This window comes from Schistocerca gregaria, chromosome 8, assembly GCF_023897955.1.
Source record: "Schistocerca gregaria isolate iqSchGreg1 chromosome 8, iqSchGreg1.2, whole genome shotgun sequence".
Classification (NCBI taxonomy): Eukaryota; Metazoa; Arthropoda; class Insecta; order Orthoptera; family Acrididae; genus Schistocerca; species Schistocerca gregaria.
In genome coordinates, this window is record NC_064927.1 from 373,266,216 (window position 1) to 373,284,612 (window position 18,397).

At 43.4% G+C, this 18,397-nt stretch overlaps 1 protein-coding gene across 3 annotated transcripts in view; it reads right to left on the minus strand.

Moving 5' to 3' along the window:
- Nucleotides 1-1,200: 1,200 nt before the first annotated feature.
- The window catches only part of LOC126284498 (UDP-glycosyltransferase UGT5-like), a 57,319-nt gene continuing 40,122 nt past the window's right edge, over nucleotides 1,201-18,397 (minus strand). For 2 of the 3 annotated variants that reach the window (XM_049983469.1, XM_049983468.1), the window contains exons 4-6: nucleotides 10,807-11,029; nucleotides 8,892-9,111; nucleotides 1,201-3,621 (exon numbers count right to left, since the gene is read on the minus strand). In XM_049983469.1, the coding sequence (XP_049839426.1) occupies nucleotides 3,315-3,621; nucleotides 8,892-9,111; nucleotides 10,807-11,029 (750 nt within the window). In that variant the 3' untranslated portion in view covers nucleotides 1,201-3,314. The remainder of the gene's footprint in view (nucleotides 3,622-8,891; nucleotides 9,112-10,806; nucleotides 11,030-18,397) is intronic. The other variant, XM_049983470.1, reaches the window with a different exon arrangement.

Sequence of the window (18,397 nt, forward strand, 5' to 3'; positions counted from 1 at the left end):
GTTCGTTCAGTTTGCATTTTTCGCTCTATCTTACTCTGTAGCATGCGGTCTTGGAACAACTCTGTGCACTCACAAAGAATATTTTCTGTCCAGGAAAAAGCAGTTCCAACGATCGATTATGTCAGATAGCGAACTTGAAAAAAGAAAAAGGAAGATCATTGTTTTACAGCTTGCCAACAACGATGTCATTCCAGACGGAGCACAAGCTCGGGTTGTTTCCAGGATGAGGAAGGAAATCGGCTGTGCACTTTCAAAGGTAAGATCCCATCATTTGCCTGGAGTGAGTTGGGGAAATCACGGAAAACCTAAGTCTGGATGGTCGAACGCGGATTTGAGCCGCCGTCCTCCTGAATACGAAGTCCAGTGTGTTAACCATTGTGCCACGTCGGTCGATTCTTGAACTTAGTCCTGGCCAGTGTTCAAGCGTCTCGAAATTCTGACTGTGTCTGCCTCGTGAGATTTGTGGTTAATAATACGGATGCATTCGGAAGGAACAATGGTTAATAATATGGGTTCAACAAAAAAACAGCCGTTTCACTCACTTACAGAAAAGGTGATTACTAATCACGGATTAGGCCTTACGCCTGTTTCTACTGGCCGACTTCTGCCTACAAGGCAGTACGAGAAGTGATATATGCTTGCGGGACATGTGATCAGCACGTCGCCGATCTCTCCAGATGTTAAAGCCAGTGGAATATTTCGGGGAGGTACCGGGCATTAATCCCGGGTCTCTCCACTGTGAAGGCATTCGTGTATGGAGTTCGTCACTCAGTAACATTAAACGGAAAAAGATTTGATTACGAATAACATTTGTTTATCAGTTGTACAGGAAGATGTGCATTGTTTCGTAGTTTTCATTTCCAATACGACTGCGGCAGAAGTGAAAATTTGAGTGATAAACCGAATTTAAGTTGAAAGGCTTCCTTACGACACAACCCTTTTATTCTACGCTGGCGATCGACGCAGTACTATAGTATTATTTACTGCGTAAACTACTGCAAACTTACTGTTCTTTCTATTTTTATTTTTTTTTCTCTTTTGATAGTTAAAATTTCTTACCGTCTTCCTCTGAATTATGTAGTAACTGGTTCCATGGCCAAATGCCTTTGAGCCACATGGTTCTACACACCCTTGTCAATAAAATTAAATGACAGTTGCAATGAGACTAATATCGCTGTCGCCTGTGTATACCAGTTATCATTTAATCATTACAAGTAAAAGTTTTATTGCTCACTGCAGTACAGCACAGTCTTTTCTTTTTTTAATCTCATACAAATGAATGTACAAACGTAGTTAAATTACTATTTACACTAGCATTAACATTACATGAAATGAGTCAAGTGTAGCCCAGTTAACACTAAAAGTTCAAAATTAATCTGCCATGTCATATAAAGGGTGATTCAGCTGCCCCTACTGATGTAGTTTTATGCAGCCTGCTATGTTAGATCTGGTCTTCAAAAACCACGAGCGAAATTTTCACAATCTCTCGCTCGTTACGTGCAAACTGTTAGTCCAACAGAAAAAAAATTACCAAGACATTTATTTAATGAAGTTAAATTTTGTACTGGCATACGTTTTCTCTAGGGACCGTACTTTTCGAGTTATTCGAGAAAAACGTAGGCTAGAGATGGGACCTTCAAACCCACATCCTCACCCACACTCAGCCCCCACCGGTCAGGATTTCTAGTATGTTGTTCACGACACTCCATCCACCACAGTACAAAAATTTGCGACTGCACGAAATATTTTCCCCATTCGACCTTTTATGGTCTATATTGATTGACCTATTACGCCACCGACATCATCGAGCACGTAATATTATAAAACTAGCGTGTTTGTAAACATCGTCCAACAATTTGGAAATTTGTGGCTAGGACTATGGGGCCAAACTGCTGAGGTCATCGGTCCCTAGGATAACGCAGTACTTGATTGAACTTAAACTAACTTACTCTAAGGACAACACTCATCCACCCATGCATCCATGCCTGATGTGTGATGGAGGGAGGGGGGCGGGGGAGCCACGCGAACCATGACAAGACGCCTAAGATCGCACGGCTACACCGCGCGGCAGACATTGCCTGCATATAATAAACGATTCCATCGGTGTATTCCTCAGAGCTTCTGACTATAAAACAACTGTGCTTCTAAAGATTAAACTTGGATCGGAAAGTCGTTTTTCGCTAGTTACCCATATGCTTGCGTTCAAATTAATAGTGTTAACAAAGTAGCCGACTATGCTGGTGGCGTAATAAATCAATCAATACAGACCACAAAAGATCGAATATCGTGAGCAGCTGGCTTTGGGGTTCGAGGTTGACTTGGGGGGAGGAGAGCAAACTGCGAGGTCATCGATATCATCGGATTAGGGAAGGATGGGGAAGGAAATCGGCCGTACCTTTCAAAGGAACCATCCCGGCATTTGCCTCAGGCGATTTAGGGAAATCTCGGAAAACCTAAATCAGGATGGGCCGGCGCAGGATTGAACCCTCTTCCTGCTGAATGCGAGTCCAGTGTGCTAACCACTGCGCCACCTCGCTCGGTCTCGTGAACACTTGGTGTAGTCGCAAAATTTTATATAGTGGTAAGAGGGAGTGCCACGAATAACACACTTTACTCTAGCTGATGAAGAATGGGTGTGTCGGCGGGGGGACGGGAGGGGGGGGGGTGCTGCGTTTGGAGATCAGTTTTGTACGTTTTCTGGAATAACCATGGTGTAGAGTGAACACTATCCCATTTGATATTTAACTGTATCAAATTGCCTACAAAAAAGTACATTTCATTTTTTTTTGTGTAGGATTAATAGTTGGCGCATAGCGAGCTAGAGAATATAAAGATCTTGTAGGTGTTTTTTAAAGCCATATGTAACACTGTGGCTTGCATAGAACTAAATCTGTAGGGACAGATAAACCACCCTGTATGTCTCACCTTCAGATCATGAAGATAACAGAAGTATAAACAGATTAACTTCAGTACAATATATTCCCGTAACAATATTGTACTTCATGAAGCTTTCCAACTACTCATCCCTTCAGAGACTAACGAGTATGTGAATTCCCAGCAAATTTCTTGTGAACGACTAGAGTACTCTGAAGTTGGCTAGCAACACAATTCCAGCCGATAAACAAGGTCAGACACTAGATGGGGCAGAAGGGATTTTTACCTAGATGTGATAGCACTCGGAGACTTGATATCAGGTTTTGTAACGTGAGTCGCAAATCGTCATGGACATGTTGTTTGTACTATCAGTTATTAACCCTGTTACACTGAGTGTAGAGGCTTTACAGTTGTGGCACCGCTAGGGTAAGACGTCTCCTTTACTCCTTCTTCGTTGTTTTCTTTTTCTTCTGTTGGTGTGACGCAGAGGTTCTTGCTGTGATTAGCCTGTAAAGTGTCCTGAGAGCCACGACAGCGACAATAAGCACCAGGAGCGCTCCAGCCAGCAGCAGGGCAGCGACGTCCAGCAGGATGTACTGGTACCAGCTGAGGTCGAGGGCGGCGCTGCGCAGGTGGGGGGCTCCCCGGTGCCTCAGCACGTACTCTGTCCAGTAGACGGCCGTCTCCACAGGGCTCTCCGGACGGTCCCAGAACAGGCGGGAGCGCAGCTTCGCGTTCTCGCGGTATCTGCAGACAGAGACATGTGACATCAGATCTGCAAGTACACTGGGTCTAATAAATGAAAGAGAAAAACTAAAAACTGTTAACAGATAATCACCATATGTGTTAAATGTGAGGAGGCTTATATAAAGCATGGATCAAGTAACATGAAACAAACGAATCGTGAAAAAACAGTTACAAACTAACAAGCTCAAATGTAAGGAAGATATGCGTATCAGTTCAGAATAACTCTTAGCTCTATAAAATCCCAGAGCAGCAATAAGAATAGTTATAAATTTTTAGTTATCACATCGGGAAAAATCCAATGTCTGTTCAGAAAATAACCGCTAAGTTCTACATCGACATCTACATACACATTCCGCAGGAAACCGTACAGTGCTTGGCGGAGGTACACTGTATCTCTACCGGTCATTTCCTTTCTTGTTGCTCTCATAAATAGAGCGAGGGTGAAGCGACTGTTTACAGGCCTCCGTATGTGCCCTGGCAGAAAATCCAAAGAGATTCTGGTCGTATGTGAAGTGTGTTAGCGGCAAGACACAATCAATGCCTTCTCTGCGCGATAGCAATGGAGATACTATTGTAGACAGTGCTGCCAGAGCAGAATTACTAAACACAGCTTTCCGAAATGCCTTTACAAAAGAAGACAAAGTGCTGCAGGGGAGTGTCGTAGGACCGTTGCCATTCACAATATACATAAATGACCTGGTGGATGACATCAGAAGTTCACTGAGGCTTTTTGCGGATGATGCGGTGGTATATCGAGATGCTGTAAGAATGGAAAAGTGTACTGAAATGCAGGAGGATCTGCAGCTAATTGACGCATGGTGCAGCGAACGGCAATTGAATGCCAATGCAGACAAGTGTAATGTGCTGCGAATACATAGAAAGAAAGATCCCTTGTCATTTAACTATAAAGTTGATCGTCGGTAAACCAGATGCCAGACTGAGATTCATTGGAAGAATCCTAAGGAAATGCAATCCGAAAACAAAGGAAGGAGGTTACAATACGCTTGTTCGCCCACTACTTGAATACTGCTCAGCAGTGTGGCATCCATACCAGATAGGGTTGATAGAAGAGATGCAGAAGATCCAACATTACAGGATCATTTAGTAATCGCGAAAGCGTTACGGAGATGATAGATAAACTACAGTGGAGAGACGCTCAGTAGCTCGGTACGGGCTTTTGTTGAAGTTTCGAGAACATACCATCACCGAAGAGTCAAACAGTATATTGCTCCCTCCTAAGTGTATCTCGCGAAGAGACCCTGAGGATAAAATCAGAGAGATTAGAGCCTACACAGATACCGAAAATCCTTCTTTCCACAAACAATACGAGATTGGAATAGAAGAGAGAACCGATAGAGGTACTCAAGGTATCCTCCGCCAGACACCGTCAGGTGGCTTGCGGAGTATGGATGTAGATTTAGATGTGAATATTCCAGAACTCAGATGGCGAACAACTGCCAACATGAGTAATGTAGAAGTAAATATCCTCGGAGTAGTGAAGCAACTTAAATCATTTAATAAAAGCAAGTTTTCTGGTCCAGACTGTATACCAATTAGGTTCCTTTCGGAGTATGCTGATGCATTAGCTCCATAATTAAACTATCATATACACCCGTTCGCTCGACGAAAGATCCGTACCCAAAGACTAGAAAGTTGCACAGGTCACACAAATATTCAACAAGGATAGTAAGAGTAATCCACTAAATTACAGGGCCAAATCGTTAAAGTCGATATGCAACAGTATTTTGGAACATATATTGTATTCGAACATTATGAATTACGTCGAAGAAAACGGTCTACTGACAAACAGTCAATATGGGTTTAGAAAACATCGTCCCTGCGAAACACAACTAGCTCTTTATTCACATGGAAAAAAATGGTTCAAATGGCTCTGAGCACTATGGGACTTAACTGTTGAGGTCATCAGTCCCCTAGAACTTAGAACTAGTTAAACCTAACTAACCTAAGTATATCACACACATCCATGCCCGAGGCAGGATTCGAACCTGCGACCGTAGCGGTCGCACGGTTCCAGAGTATTCACATGAAGTGTTGAGTGCTATTGACAAGGGATTTCAGATCGATTCCGCATTTATGGATTTCCGGAAGCCTTTTGACACTCTACCATACAAGCGGCTAGTAATGAAATTGCGTGCTTATGGAATATCGTCTCAGTTATGTCACTGGATTTGTGATTTCCTGTCAGAGAGGTCACAGTTCGTAGTAATTGGCGGAAAGTAATCGAGTAAAACAGAAGTGATTTCTGACGTTCCCGAAGGTAGTGTTATAGGCCTTTTGCTGTTCTTTATCTATACAAACCACCTGGTAGACAATTTGAGCAGCCGTCTTAGATTGTTTGCAGTTGACGCTGTCGTTTATCGACTAATAAAGTCATCAGACCAAAACAAACTACAAAACGATTTAGAAAAGATATCTGAATGGTGCGAAAAGTGGCAGTTGACCCTAAATAATGAAAAGTGTGAGGTCATCCACATGAGTGCTCGTTAAACGTCGGTTACACGATAAATCAGTCTAATCTAAAAGCCATAAATTCAACTAAATACCTAGGTATTACAATTACGAACAACTTAAATTGGAAGGAACACACAGAAAATGTTGTGGGGAAGGCTAACCAAAGACTTCGTTTTATTGCCAGGACACTTAGAAAATGCAACAGACCTACTAAGGAGACTGCCTACACTACGCTTGTTCGTCCTCTTTTAGAATACTGCTGCGCGGTGTGGGATCCTTAGCAGATAGGACTGACGGAATACATCGAAAAAGTTCACTGAAAGGCAGCAGGTTTTGTATTATCGCGAAATATGGGAGAAGATCACAGAAATGATACAGGATTTGGGCTGGACATCGTTAAAAGAAGGACGTTTTTCGTGGCGACGGAATCTTCTCACGAAATTCCAATCATCAGCTTTCTCCTCCGAATGCGAAAATATTTTGTTGGCACCGACCTACATAGGGAGGAACGATCACCACGATAAAATAAGGGAGATCAGAGCTCTTACGGAAAGATATAGGTGTTCATTCTTTCCGCGCTCTATACGAGATTGGAAAAACAGAAAATTATGAAAGTGCTTCCATGAACCCTCTGCCACGCACTTAAATGTGGTTTGCTGAGTATCCATGCCGATGTAGATTAATTTCTCGTATCTTATCTTTGTGGTCCTTTAGTGAAACATGCTTTGGAGGCAGTAGAATGATTCTGCAGTCAGCCATAAATACCGATTCTTTAACTTATCAAAATAGTTTTAATTGAAATAAACATTGCCTGCCCTCCACGGATTCCCATTTGAGTTCCCTTAGCATCTCTGTAGTACTCGCGCATTGTTCGAACCCTCAGGTACCAAATCTAGCACTCCGCCCCTGAATTGCTTTGGCGTCTTATTTTAATACGACCTGATGGGGATCCCAGACACTCGAGCAGTACTCAAGAATGGGTCATACTAGTATCCTGTATGCGGTCTCCTTTACTGGTGAACAACTCTTTCCTATACTTGTCTCAGTAAACCAATGACGACCATTCACCTTCCCTCCTACAATTACATGCTCGTTCCATTTCATATCGCTTTGCAAAGTTACGCCTAGATATCTGAGCGACGTGACTGCGGCAAGCAACACTCTACTAATGCTATATTATTCGAACATTCGAACATTGAGGGTTTGCTTCTCCTCCTCATCTGCATTAACTTACATTTTTCTACATTAAGAGCTAGCTGCCGTTCATCCTAACAACCAGAAATTTTGCCTAAATTATCTTGCATTCTCCTACAGTCAATCAACAAAGACACCTTCCCATACACCAGAGCATCACAGCAAACAACCACACTTTGCTGCCCAGCCAGTCCGCTAGATCGATATATATGTAGAAAATAATAGCGGTTCTATCATACTTCCAGGGGCACTCATGACAATAGCATTGTTTCTGAAGAACATTTACCGTCGAGGAAAACATACTGCTATCTGTTACTTAAGAAGTCTTCAGCTAGAGGTCTTGGTACCATACAAAATTAAACAGCTTTTGTTACGTTAGACGGTTTCTTTGCTGCTGGTCTATTGTCTCGCGCATAACAAGGTATGATGTTTAGAGTACACGAAACAAGAGGTTTCTCTCGGACTATATTTTTGAACAATCGACTGTTATTCTCTTACTGAAAGACAAATTCCAGGTGTGTCAACTACAGCTGCGATAGGGACATCGCAGGAAGAACAGCGGTGCAGATGATGTGGCGGAGACTATTGAAGCTATGACCAAATGATTCATATCAACGGGAGGGGCGATTTGAGTGAAGTAGGCAAGTGAAACAAACAACAAAAGAATGGAATTGTCAGTTCACTGCAGATGGAGCACTTGCCATTGGATGACTTTGAAGGAACCATGTCGACAATTACCTGAAGAGATTTAGGAAAACCGTGGAAGAAGCTGAATCAGGATACTATAGCTGACATGTTTGCCCCTTCAGAACAGTAACTCTACTGATACTGAAAACTATTTTAATATGTCGTTAATGTTTCAGTGTCAGTTGCACATTTGCTTCGTAGTATGACTAGATTAGATCTCCCTGGGTTATCTTCAGATCTATGTAGCTGCTTGAGCAACCTGCCGTGTCTGTATCGTAACCACACATCTGACGTCTAGTCCAGATACAGACACTACGAGTTGCTAGCGCTAGCATATGGAACAGAAGATAGTCCAGGCACACGGAAATCAATCACACCGTAACGGATATGTGCAACTGAAATTGAAGAATAAATGATATAATAAAATTCTTTTGAATCAGGATAACTGCTCTGAGATGGTACATAGTTCAATTTCGTACGGTATAAATAGCACATAAGGGCGCTCTGAGTCGCAAAAATTACTTGCAAATTATGCTAAATTGTTTGACTAGATTAGATCTCCCTGGGTTATCTTCAGATCTATGTAGCTGCTTGAGCAACCTGCCGTGTCTGTATCGTAACCACACATCTGACGTCTAGTCCAGATACAGACACTACGAGTTGCTAGCGCTAGCATATGGAACAGAAGATAGTCCAGGCACACGGAAATCAATCACACCGTAACGGATATGTGCAACTGAAATTGAAGAATAAATGATATAATAAAATTCTTTTGAATCAGGATAACTGCTCTGAGATGGTACATAGTTCAATTTCGTACGGTATAAATAGCACATAAGGGCGCTCTGAGTCGCAAAAATTACTTGCAAATTATGCTAAATTGTTTAAGAGACACAGAAAGACGGAGAATAACTCACATTGGGTTATTCAAAACTTCATGAACAGCCCACTCCACAGACTGTATAGTTATGTTCTGCAGATCTAGTTTGATGCCGTAACCGTATTGAACGATTCTTTGGACATTATAACCTTGCTCGGCTCCTACTGGTATGCCAATCAAGGGAACACCCCGAGCGGTCGCTTCCAAACTGCTCTGCAGTCCTCCATGGGAGATGAAGAGCTTCATGTTTTTGTGAGCTGAAACAGAATCATTGTAAGTGTTAAACACTCATACTACTGTTAAAAATACACGACAAATAGCTATGTTCAAGAGTTTACCTTTCAAACAAGCTCCCTACAGTGACGAGTAGTACGTATTTAGTAATGGCACTTGTGTATACAGGTGAATTAGTAGCATAGGTAAATACAGTGAAAGCTGAAGTTGTAAGTTAGACTAAACTGGCATTACTAATGTACGTTAATTGTAGTTCAGATTATTAGTTTTTTTCATGGTCGCTCAAGAATGGAAGTTCGCCCATTCATTCTAACACAAATCTGCAAGTGTAGCATTAGAAGGTGGAACAAGTTAACTACTGTGTTCAGTGCATTTTGCTGCAAGCGTATATTTGCCCAATCAAAACTCTCTCCCTCTCCCTCTCCCGCTCTCTCTCTCTCTCTCTCTCTCTCTCTCTCTCTCTCTCTCTCTCTCTCTCTGTCTGGCTCTTTCCTTCTTTTTTTTCGCCTTTGGGGTCTACACATGATATTCAGTAATGTATTCCAGATTCGAAAAAACTTTATTTCTCGTGTTGGCTGTGATCACCGTCTTCATATCGTCATTTACCGTACGGTGAGAGAGATGTGCATGCAATATGCCTGTGAGTGAAATAACTATTCGCATGTTATGTTATGCGCATCTTTCCTTTTCTCAAGACATTTTCAATTTTATTACATGATGCACAGTTGGTATGAATCCAAACAAAAGCTGCTCACGAGGAGTTTCATGCAATGATTGCTGCCAAAGGGAAACATTGTTTGGTTTTCATTACAAGGAAATGGTTCCATGGAGAGGTTTTTTTTTTTTTTTTTTTTTTTTTTTTTTTTTTTTTTTTTTTTTTTTTTTTGTGGCGGGTCGACAAAGCAATCTCAGATCATGCTCTTGAAATATTCGACTGAAGGATATTCCGTTTCTTTTCCTCAAGGTATCGATACACCAACAGCACCGTAGTGTTACTCCAGTGTTTCCTGTGTTGGACAGCGACAAAGACGCAGTTATTATAATAACATACACGATGTTTCAAAGAGAATTACCTTATTTCCTTATTTTAAAACTCCATATGTATTGATAAAAAAACACGACAAACATGGGATGAATTTCAAAATGCTCACAAAAATCTTGGCCGTTTTAACTATGTTAATACAAATGCTCTGCGTCTCCACCAGCAGCAGAATGTCTCTGAGAAACTGACGTACGTTTCTTTTCATTGTGGTGGAGCTCCATGCTGGTGAAGATAGCTCAACGCTGGATAGGGGGCACGGTAACCCGAGACAGTACCCTGCATTCTTGACGTCCAAGATCGCTAGACGTGACATCATGAGATATTTTCTTGTGGAGATTTGTGAAAGAAATTCTGTTCATCTCCCCTTTACCTCGTGACTTAGAAGAAGTGAAGAACAGTGTAACAGCTGCCATAACGTCTGCAAAAGCAGATACATTGTGTAAAGTTTATGACGAACTCAGCTAGCGTCTATATGTTGTTCGTGCTGCTGCTGGTAGACACATAGAACATTTGTAATAGCATATTTAAAATTTTAAGATTTTGTATTTTGGATGTACCGGATGTTTATAGTATATTTTGATCAATATGGAGTTTTGAAATCAGGTCATTCTTTTTGAAACACTCTGTATTTCGGTATGTGATAATGCACTTTGAGAGAAACCGTATTGGAACTTACCTAGCAAGTCAGACTGTGGAAACCATTTGCCAAGATGCACATTTTCTGGCTTCCCAGGCATAGTGTCCGTCTCCCATTTCCACAGGACCAGTTCTTTCAGTTTAGAGAAGGCAGTTAGAAAAGCTTGAACACTCTCCTGGGGAAAATCACTACTCCTTACAAAAGATCCCATGCTGAAGAAAATGACGCCGTCATTTGCGTTGTCCATTAGCTTCTTCAGGTCCTACAGTGCACAAAAGAAAAGATAATAGGGGCGTCATGACAAAATAAAAGGCCGATGTTTCTGAACAGGCATGGCTACACAGTTAATTTAATAACTCGTAAATGATATTACTTAGAGTCTGTGAATGTGACAGTTACTGCACTACTCTATGTTTCGTTGTGCGAAGTTCGCGTATGTCAAGGCTTTACTCGTATTGGCAAGTGCTGCGTTATCCAAAGTATGTATACTTGAAAATCATGTCTGAATGTTTGTCGATCTGAATGTTAGTGTAGTATTGTTTCACAGCAGCACAGTGAGCCGTGGTAAAATTTGCTGCTTTGAAGAGCGCGCCGCAGCGCGTAGTGTAAAGCAGTCGCCTTCCGTTTCTGGCGGTGGCTCCGCTCTGGCAATCACAGCTTTGATGTCTCCCTCTGGTGTGAAAGCGGAAAGGTTGCCTGTTAACATGCATTTAAGGGGCGCTATGAGCTCGTCAGGGGGTCCCCCTCCCGGATGACGAACTTCGCCGTGACATCTACCCTTCCTTCCAACTATAACCTGGCCTTGTTCCCCCCCCCCTCCCTCCCTAGGGCCCCCTTTTCCGTCTTCCCTCCTTCTGCCAGAGCGGATTTTCCTCCATCCCCTCCCCCCTCCCCTGAGAACCTGCACCCCATAATTACCTCTTTCCTTCCCACATCCCTACCTACCTGGCCCTCTTCAGCGCACCCCCCCCCCCACTCATCCCACCATCTCTTCCCCTCCCTCCCTTCTTCAGGTCTCCCTCATCTCCTAGGGCCTGGCAGATCCTCTGTTTGCCGGCCGTGGTGGTCTAGTGGTTCTAGTCGCGCACTCCGGAGCTGCGCGACTGCTATGGTCGCACGTTCGAATCCTGCCTCGGACATGGATGTGTGTGATGTCCTTAGGTTAGTTAGGTTTAAGTAGTTCTAAGTTCTAGGGGACTGATGACCACAGTAGTTAAGTCCCATAGTGGTCAGAGCCATTTTAACCATTTTTTTAGATCCTCTGTTTTGATCATCATCAGTGTGCCACATCAGTGTTGTGTTTAGTGCTGTTTCTCCTGTGCATCAAGAGGTGTGATTTTAATTGTGTACTGCCTTGAGGTTCGCCGTCAGTGTTACGTTATGTGCTACGCCATCTGTCGATACTTTTATGCTCCAGTCATACTGTGCCTTGTGTTCTTTTAATCGTAGCAGTGTGTGGCTTTATGTGTGTGCCACTTTTAAACAGTTTTTTTTATCTACTTTTCACATTTTTTGTCTATTGCCTTCCATGATGTTCCCCCTTTTTTATATCTATGTTCGCCATATTCTCTCCTTCGTTATTTTTAAATGTCTTCTATTGTTTGTTCTATGTCTTTCGACTGAAGAGCAGCGCATATGCTGCTGCCAGCCTGCCCCGATGGGGAATTGAAATACAATAAAGAAAAAAAAACTCGTCAGGGGGTCAGTCAGTTGGAGGCAGTTAGTCAGCCAGGGGTCAGTCTGTCAGTCTAGGCGAGTGTGGTCAGTTGGTCAGCCGAGTCAGTGTGGGGCAGTCAGTGTCTGCCTGTCGTCCGGAGTGTTGGTATGGGTTGTTGTTTCAGGTACTTGTTAAATTCTACTTGTTTTCTTGGTCGCTCTCTAATCCCCAGCCTTACTCGTTTGTCTCTCGTCCGCATTTGTTAGGCAGTTAGTGTCTGTCTATCTGTCTGTCTGTTTGTCGGTCTGCCGTACGTTAATAGCTGCCTCTGTAATGTTTGTCGGATTCGATGTTAACGAATTTATTGCTTATAGGCCGTATTCTTGAAATATGTTTTTATCTTGCCTATCATCTTGCGAGGTCGTGTATGTGTAATGTAGAACATGTTGTACATTTTATGTAAGTCTGCATTTTATGAGTTTTATTTAACCAGTCATTTTAGGTTATAAGGTTGCCACCCTTCTACCGTAAGAGTCCTTTAAAAAAGATGCACTTTTGGTGGCAAATAATTTGAGTGTTGTGCCATTTCCATCCCTCTTATGGTGTGCATAGTTTACATGTTTGTGTGAGTTGTTAATTTTTTTTTAGTTTGAAGTAATCTCGTGTGTTGGAGATTCGCACCAGTGTACTCTTTCAGAGGTTGTTGTGAGCGGTCATGACTACGGCCATGTTGAAAGGGAGCAGGCAAGCTTCTCAGTCCGAAGACTCATACAGTTAATATTGTTCTTTCTGCCTCTAACTAAAATTGTAATTTGATATTTCGAGGGTGTTTTTCTGCTTATAATTTTAATACTGTTTTTGAAAAGATTTTAGGAATAAAATTCACATTTCTTTTAAGTGATTTCATTTTCCCTCAGTTACTTCCTGGCAACTACTTCCACGCTTACTTAGTGTGATTAAATGTGTTAATGATCTTGATGACTCGCTAGTCAGTAAAGTAAATTCTTTAAGAAAAGATTTTGAAACTAAATTCACGGTTCACGCGGTAATCGAAAAGCCACGTAATACAAAGTGAAAAATTAAAATATTAATGTGCTTTTACTTTTTGCCAGCACAGAAACACACACAGTGAGTACATCATTGAAATTTTGTTTTTGTTCCAGATGACAAACACCGTACATAGACATTGCTAATTGGTGGTTGGCAGAGTAGTCCATGTAGTTCAGGATACAGCCTCTAAAAATTGTCAAGGGTCCAAAAGCTGCATGCGCCCATTGATGGTCAATAGCTTTGGGACCAAAGTAAAATTTAGTCACAACTCTTCGCTCATAATTTTCTAATAGTACGTAACACCCTCTTGAACTATGCCCTTCATACAAGTCACTATCCTGACCTCTGGAAAGCCTTACTTCCAACAAACCTTACCCATGACATCACATCCTACGTACTCCTCACCTTCACCTCCAAGTTTATCAAACTGTTATTATACATGCTTTCCCAGCTCATCTAAACAAGCACCTACAGCTTCACGTTAACCAGTGCAACTTGTATTCCAAATTCTCTTCCGATTACCAATTTCTGTTCTATTTAGCCGATATCGAAAACTCAGGCATTTTAGTAAACAAAGTTGAAAAATATTCCTGACCGCTGGCTAAAGATCGCCTCTTCAAGCTACTTTCCAAGATAGTACGTGGAACGTATATCGTCTATCCTCAGACTCGAATACCAACAGACTGCTGACAGATGAATGTTTCTTAGGTAGTATCTTTTCATGCTTCCAGCGTCTTCAGGTGGTTAAAATCCCACGGGCGTCCGATTGAGCTGTCCTCAGCCATAGTCAAGTGGTAAATGACTACCATGTCGCCTTGGCTACACCCTTATTTACCCACGCTTCTGGCTGTGACGTCACTAGTGCTCTCTTCGGGACCCATGAGAAATACGGGCCCCACAATGAACTTGTGTCGTCACACCAGACGCCATGTCCACCAACTTAACGCTCAGCTCTGGCAGCGCTCATGGGAAATCATTATGTCAACGAAAATGTACCCATTAAGATCTCAACTTTGTCATGTGCTATCGACAGCTTGCATGCATTTAAACGCGCAATTAAAAATTATTGAACTCGTTTGAAATAGTTGTATGTTGTATGTTAACTGTGGACCTAGAAACGACAGAGAGGCTCTGTCCCCGCCGCAGCCGCAGTGGTCCCCAACTCCACGACAACTACCGCAGTCCACTTCACCCCTCCGCCACCCCACATTATGCCCAGGGTTATTGTGTAGTTCGCCCCCCGGTGGACCCCCTCCAGGGAACGTCTCACAGCAGACGAGTGTAACCCCTATGTTTGCGTGGTAGAGTAATGGTGGTGTACGTGTATGTGGAGAACTTGTTTGAGCATCAATCGCCAAAATAGTGTAGCTGAGGCGGAATAAGGGGAACGAGCCCACATTCGACGAAGCAAATGGAAAACCGCCTAAGAACCATCCACGGACTGGCCGGCTGACCGGACCTCGACACGAGTCCACCAGGCGCGTTCGTGCTTGGGGAAAGCTCCAGAAAGCCGTGCGTTAGACCGCCCGGCTATCTAGTCGGGCTTGAAATAGTTACTCACTCCATACCGGAGACAGCTGCAGGCACTCGTAAGACTAGCAGTGTCACGTGCAGTGACGTAAATGCGGCGGCCTGTATTTCTCGTGGGTCTTGTGTTCTCTTCCTCGCCAAATATGGTAATATTTTTTCCTGCGTCCGTCGTGCCCGCTTCGAGCTCACGATGGATGGGTCCCAGGCTGTGCTGAGCTGCAAACCGCCGTCCTTAATGGTGGTGTTTACAAATTTTTGTTTCTATAGTTTCTACTCTCCAAAGAGAGTTCAAGATTGCGTAGGCATAAGCACCTCTCTTGTTCCGTCCAGCGCTGCTCCGTAGTGCACACTGTTTGATCAACGCAGTAGCAGCCACAATGAGATGATATCTTGTACACTCCTGACGTTCTGAGTCCTAGACCGTCCTTCGCAGGCCTCATGAGCAGCCAAATTTTTTCTCGTGTTCTGGACACTGAGAAATCTTGTTTCTCTTCAGAAGCCAGCTTATGTTTCCTGAGATGAGTCACAGAAATGTAAAAACGATAGTTTCGTACTCCTTCGGTGCTATTTCTCCTGAGAATGCCACCAGAAATAGCCTGGCGGTGATTGTAGCCATTGTACTGGGTGGCTCCTCGGAGGTGGCTTAGTCCTAGTTTTAGGTTTTCAGTATCTGCGACGATTTTAGCATGATGCACGAGCGAGTTCAGTACTTCACGCTTTTGTGCCAGAGGGTGGTGGCTGAGAGCGTGCAGAAACCGATCTGTGTGTGTTGGTTTCCTATAGACACTGTGGCTGAGGAGCTTACTGGTTTTGCGGCGAACAAGGTCAAGAAGGAACGGCAATGCACCATCTACTTCTACCGTAAGGGTAAAAGTAACTCGGTTCACCTGTAGCCGATGTCTTCAAATTTCCCCACAAAGACGTTGGCTTTGCATAGAGCTAACGAGCTTCCCATCACTATGGCGTCCAACATTTCGAAATACTGGACGCCAAATAGTAAATACTATGATGTCAACTAGTGCCAAACAGCGTGTGTTTGTGTGTGTGTGTGTGTGTGTGTGTGTGTGTGTTTGTGTATTGGTATAACTGGGAGGGATGATTTATACAGTCTTTGAGAGAAACACTCATAAATAGGGAGACCACATCAAAATTGACCATTATACTGTATCACCTTACCCAAGACGCAAATGTTTAATTCGACTGATAAATGCGTCGGTGTTCTCGATGTGATGCACACAGCGACCCACATGCGGTGTAAGGCGGCTGGCCAGATATTTTGCCAGTCTATAAGTCGGTGATCCAATCGTGCTCTCAGTGAATCTTCGGTAGCCCATAAAGCGTAGGTGGTCCCTGCGCGTGAGAGAGGTGACTCTTATTAACGGCCTCTTCCAGGGACGACTGTTTCAGGAGCTTCCTTATCGTTCTGGACGTCCGGTCCCGTGGCAGTTTCTAGTGGGTATCCTCGTCGAGAATCAACTGGATTTTAGCGTGGTAGTCAACTTTATTCAGAATGGAGGATGCACTGCCCTTGTCAGCTGACAGAACCACGACAAAAGGGTGAGGGGGGGAGGGGGGGGAGTCGTTTGGGAGTGCAAGACGTCCGTTACGTTCAGACCAAATGAAGTTAGACGGGTGGTTTAGATTTTGAAATAACCGGCACGTTTCGCGACGAATTTCGTCTGCACTCTCACAAGGCATTTTTTGGACTTTTTTGTTTAAGCTCTCTTATATTATCACACCTAGGGATACTCCGAAGCGCTGGTACAAAGACAAGACCATTTTTAAATGCCGAAATAGTACCCGCGTCAATATCTCACTCCGTCGTATTGATGACCATTCTGTTGAGTTTGGTACTGCACCGTGTTGTTGAGACAGCAGGATGAACTTCCCTTCCTGTTTCTCTGTGGTCCTCTTCTGCGATGGGCTTAGCAGTGAATCGATGGGGCCACTATAGCACAGCGTCTGTAATCGAAGAAGACCACAGACAAATAGCAAGGGATATTCATGTTGCTGTCTCAACAAGAACGCAGTGCAAAAATGAAATCAATAGAGGCGACATCAATATAACGGACAGAGATATCGACGCTGGTGCCATTTCGGCATTTAAGAAAGGTCTTAACTTTGCACCTGCGCTTCTGGGTATCCATCTCTCTGATATTATAAAAGGGTTGAGCGAACGTTCCGTAAGATGCCTTGTGGGAATGGAGACGAAATTCGCCGCGAAACGTACTCGATTATTTTAAAATTTGAACCATCCAGTTTGACTTGACTAGGACTGATAGTCAAGGACGTCTCGCGCTCCACAACGATCCCCTCACCGTCACTCTACTAGCTGACACGGGCAGTGCATCCGTCATTCTGAATGAACTTGATTACGACACTGAAGTTCAGCTGATTCTCGACGAGAATACCTACCAACCGCCTCAGGACCCGCTGTCAACAATAATGAGGAAAACATCAGAGCTCCCAAAACAGTCACCACTGAAGGGGCCGTTGTTAAGGATCTCCTCCCATAGGCCCGAGACTATCTACGCTTTGTGGGCTACCAGAGGCCCATGAACCGGATTCTCTTCTTCGCCCCTGTGTTAACTCCATTGGTTCACCAACTTACAGACTGGACAACATGCAGGTCGCTGTGTGCATTACGTCAAAGGAACACCGACGACTTTATCAACAGAACTAAACCTCTGCGTCTTGGGCAAGGTGATGTATCAGTCAAATTGTTGTGGTCTCTCTGTTTACGCGTGTGCCTGTCAACGCCTGTATAGATCTCCTCTCCCAGTTATTTGATAAGACGATTGGCGAACTGTGTAAGCACAAGTTGACATCGTCGTATTTCCTATATGGCGGCCAGTATTTCGATCAAATGGACGGTGTAGCGATGGAAAGCCCGGTACCTCCATCAATAGCCAACCGTCTTATGAAGATCTTTGAAAACATCCATTATGAAACCGCTGCAACTAACAAGGGGAGACCGCCAATTTTTAAATTCAGATTCAATTCATACTGCGCATAATAAAAGCTCATGGCCAGAGGTGTAATGTGACAAAGCACCAAGATGCACTTCTCAGCCGTTGTCGAGAAAATCGACAGTTAAAAGTAACCGTTGCGGTGAAATACTCTCTACGACCACTAATTTTCAACAGCGTCGTGGCGCAGCGGTAAGCGCTTGGGTTAGTAACCCGAAGGTCGCCGGATCGAATCGCACGCCGTGCAATTTTTTTTATTAACTTTTTGTAATGAATTGCTTATGCATGTTGGTGAAGGCGGATCGCTCTCCAATTGTACCTCCTCCATTTTTTCGTTTGTTTAACAGGGTGTACCAAAGCTCTCACGTCCGCACTGATTTTCGACGATAAGTTGCGCTAGGGACCGCATGTACCTTCTTTCGAA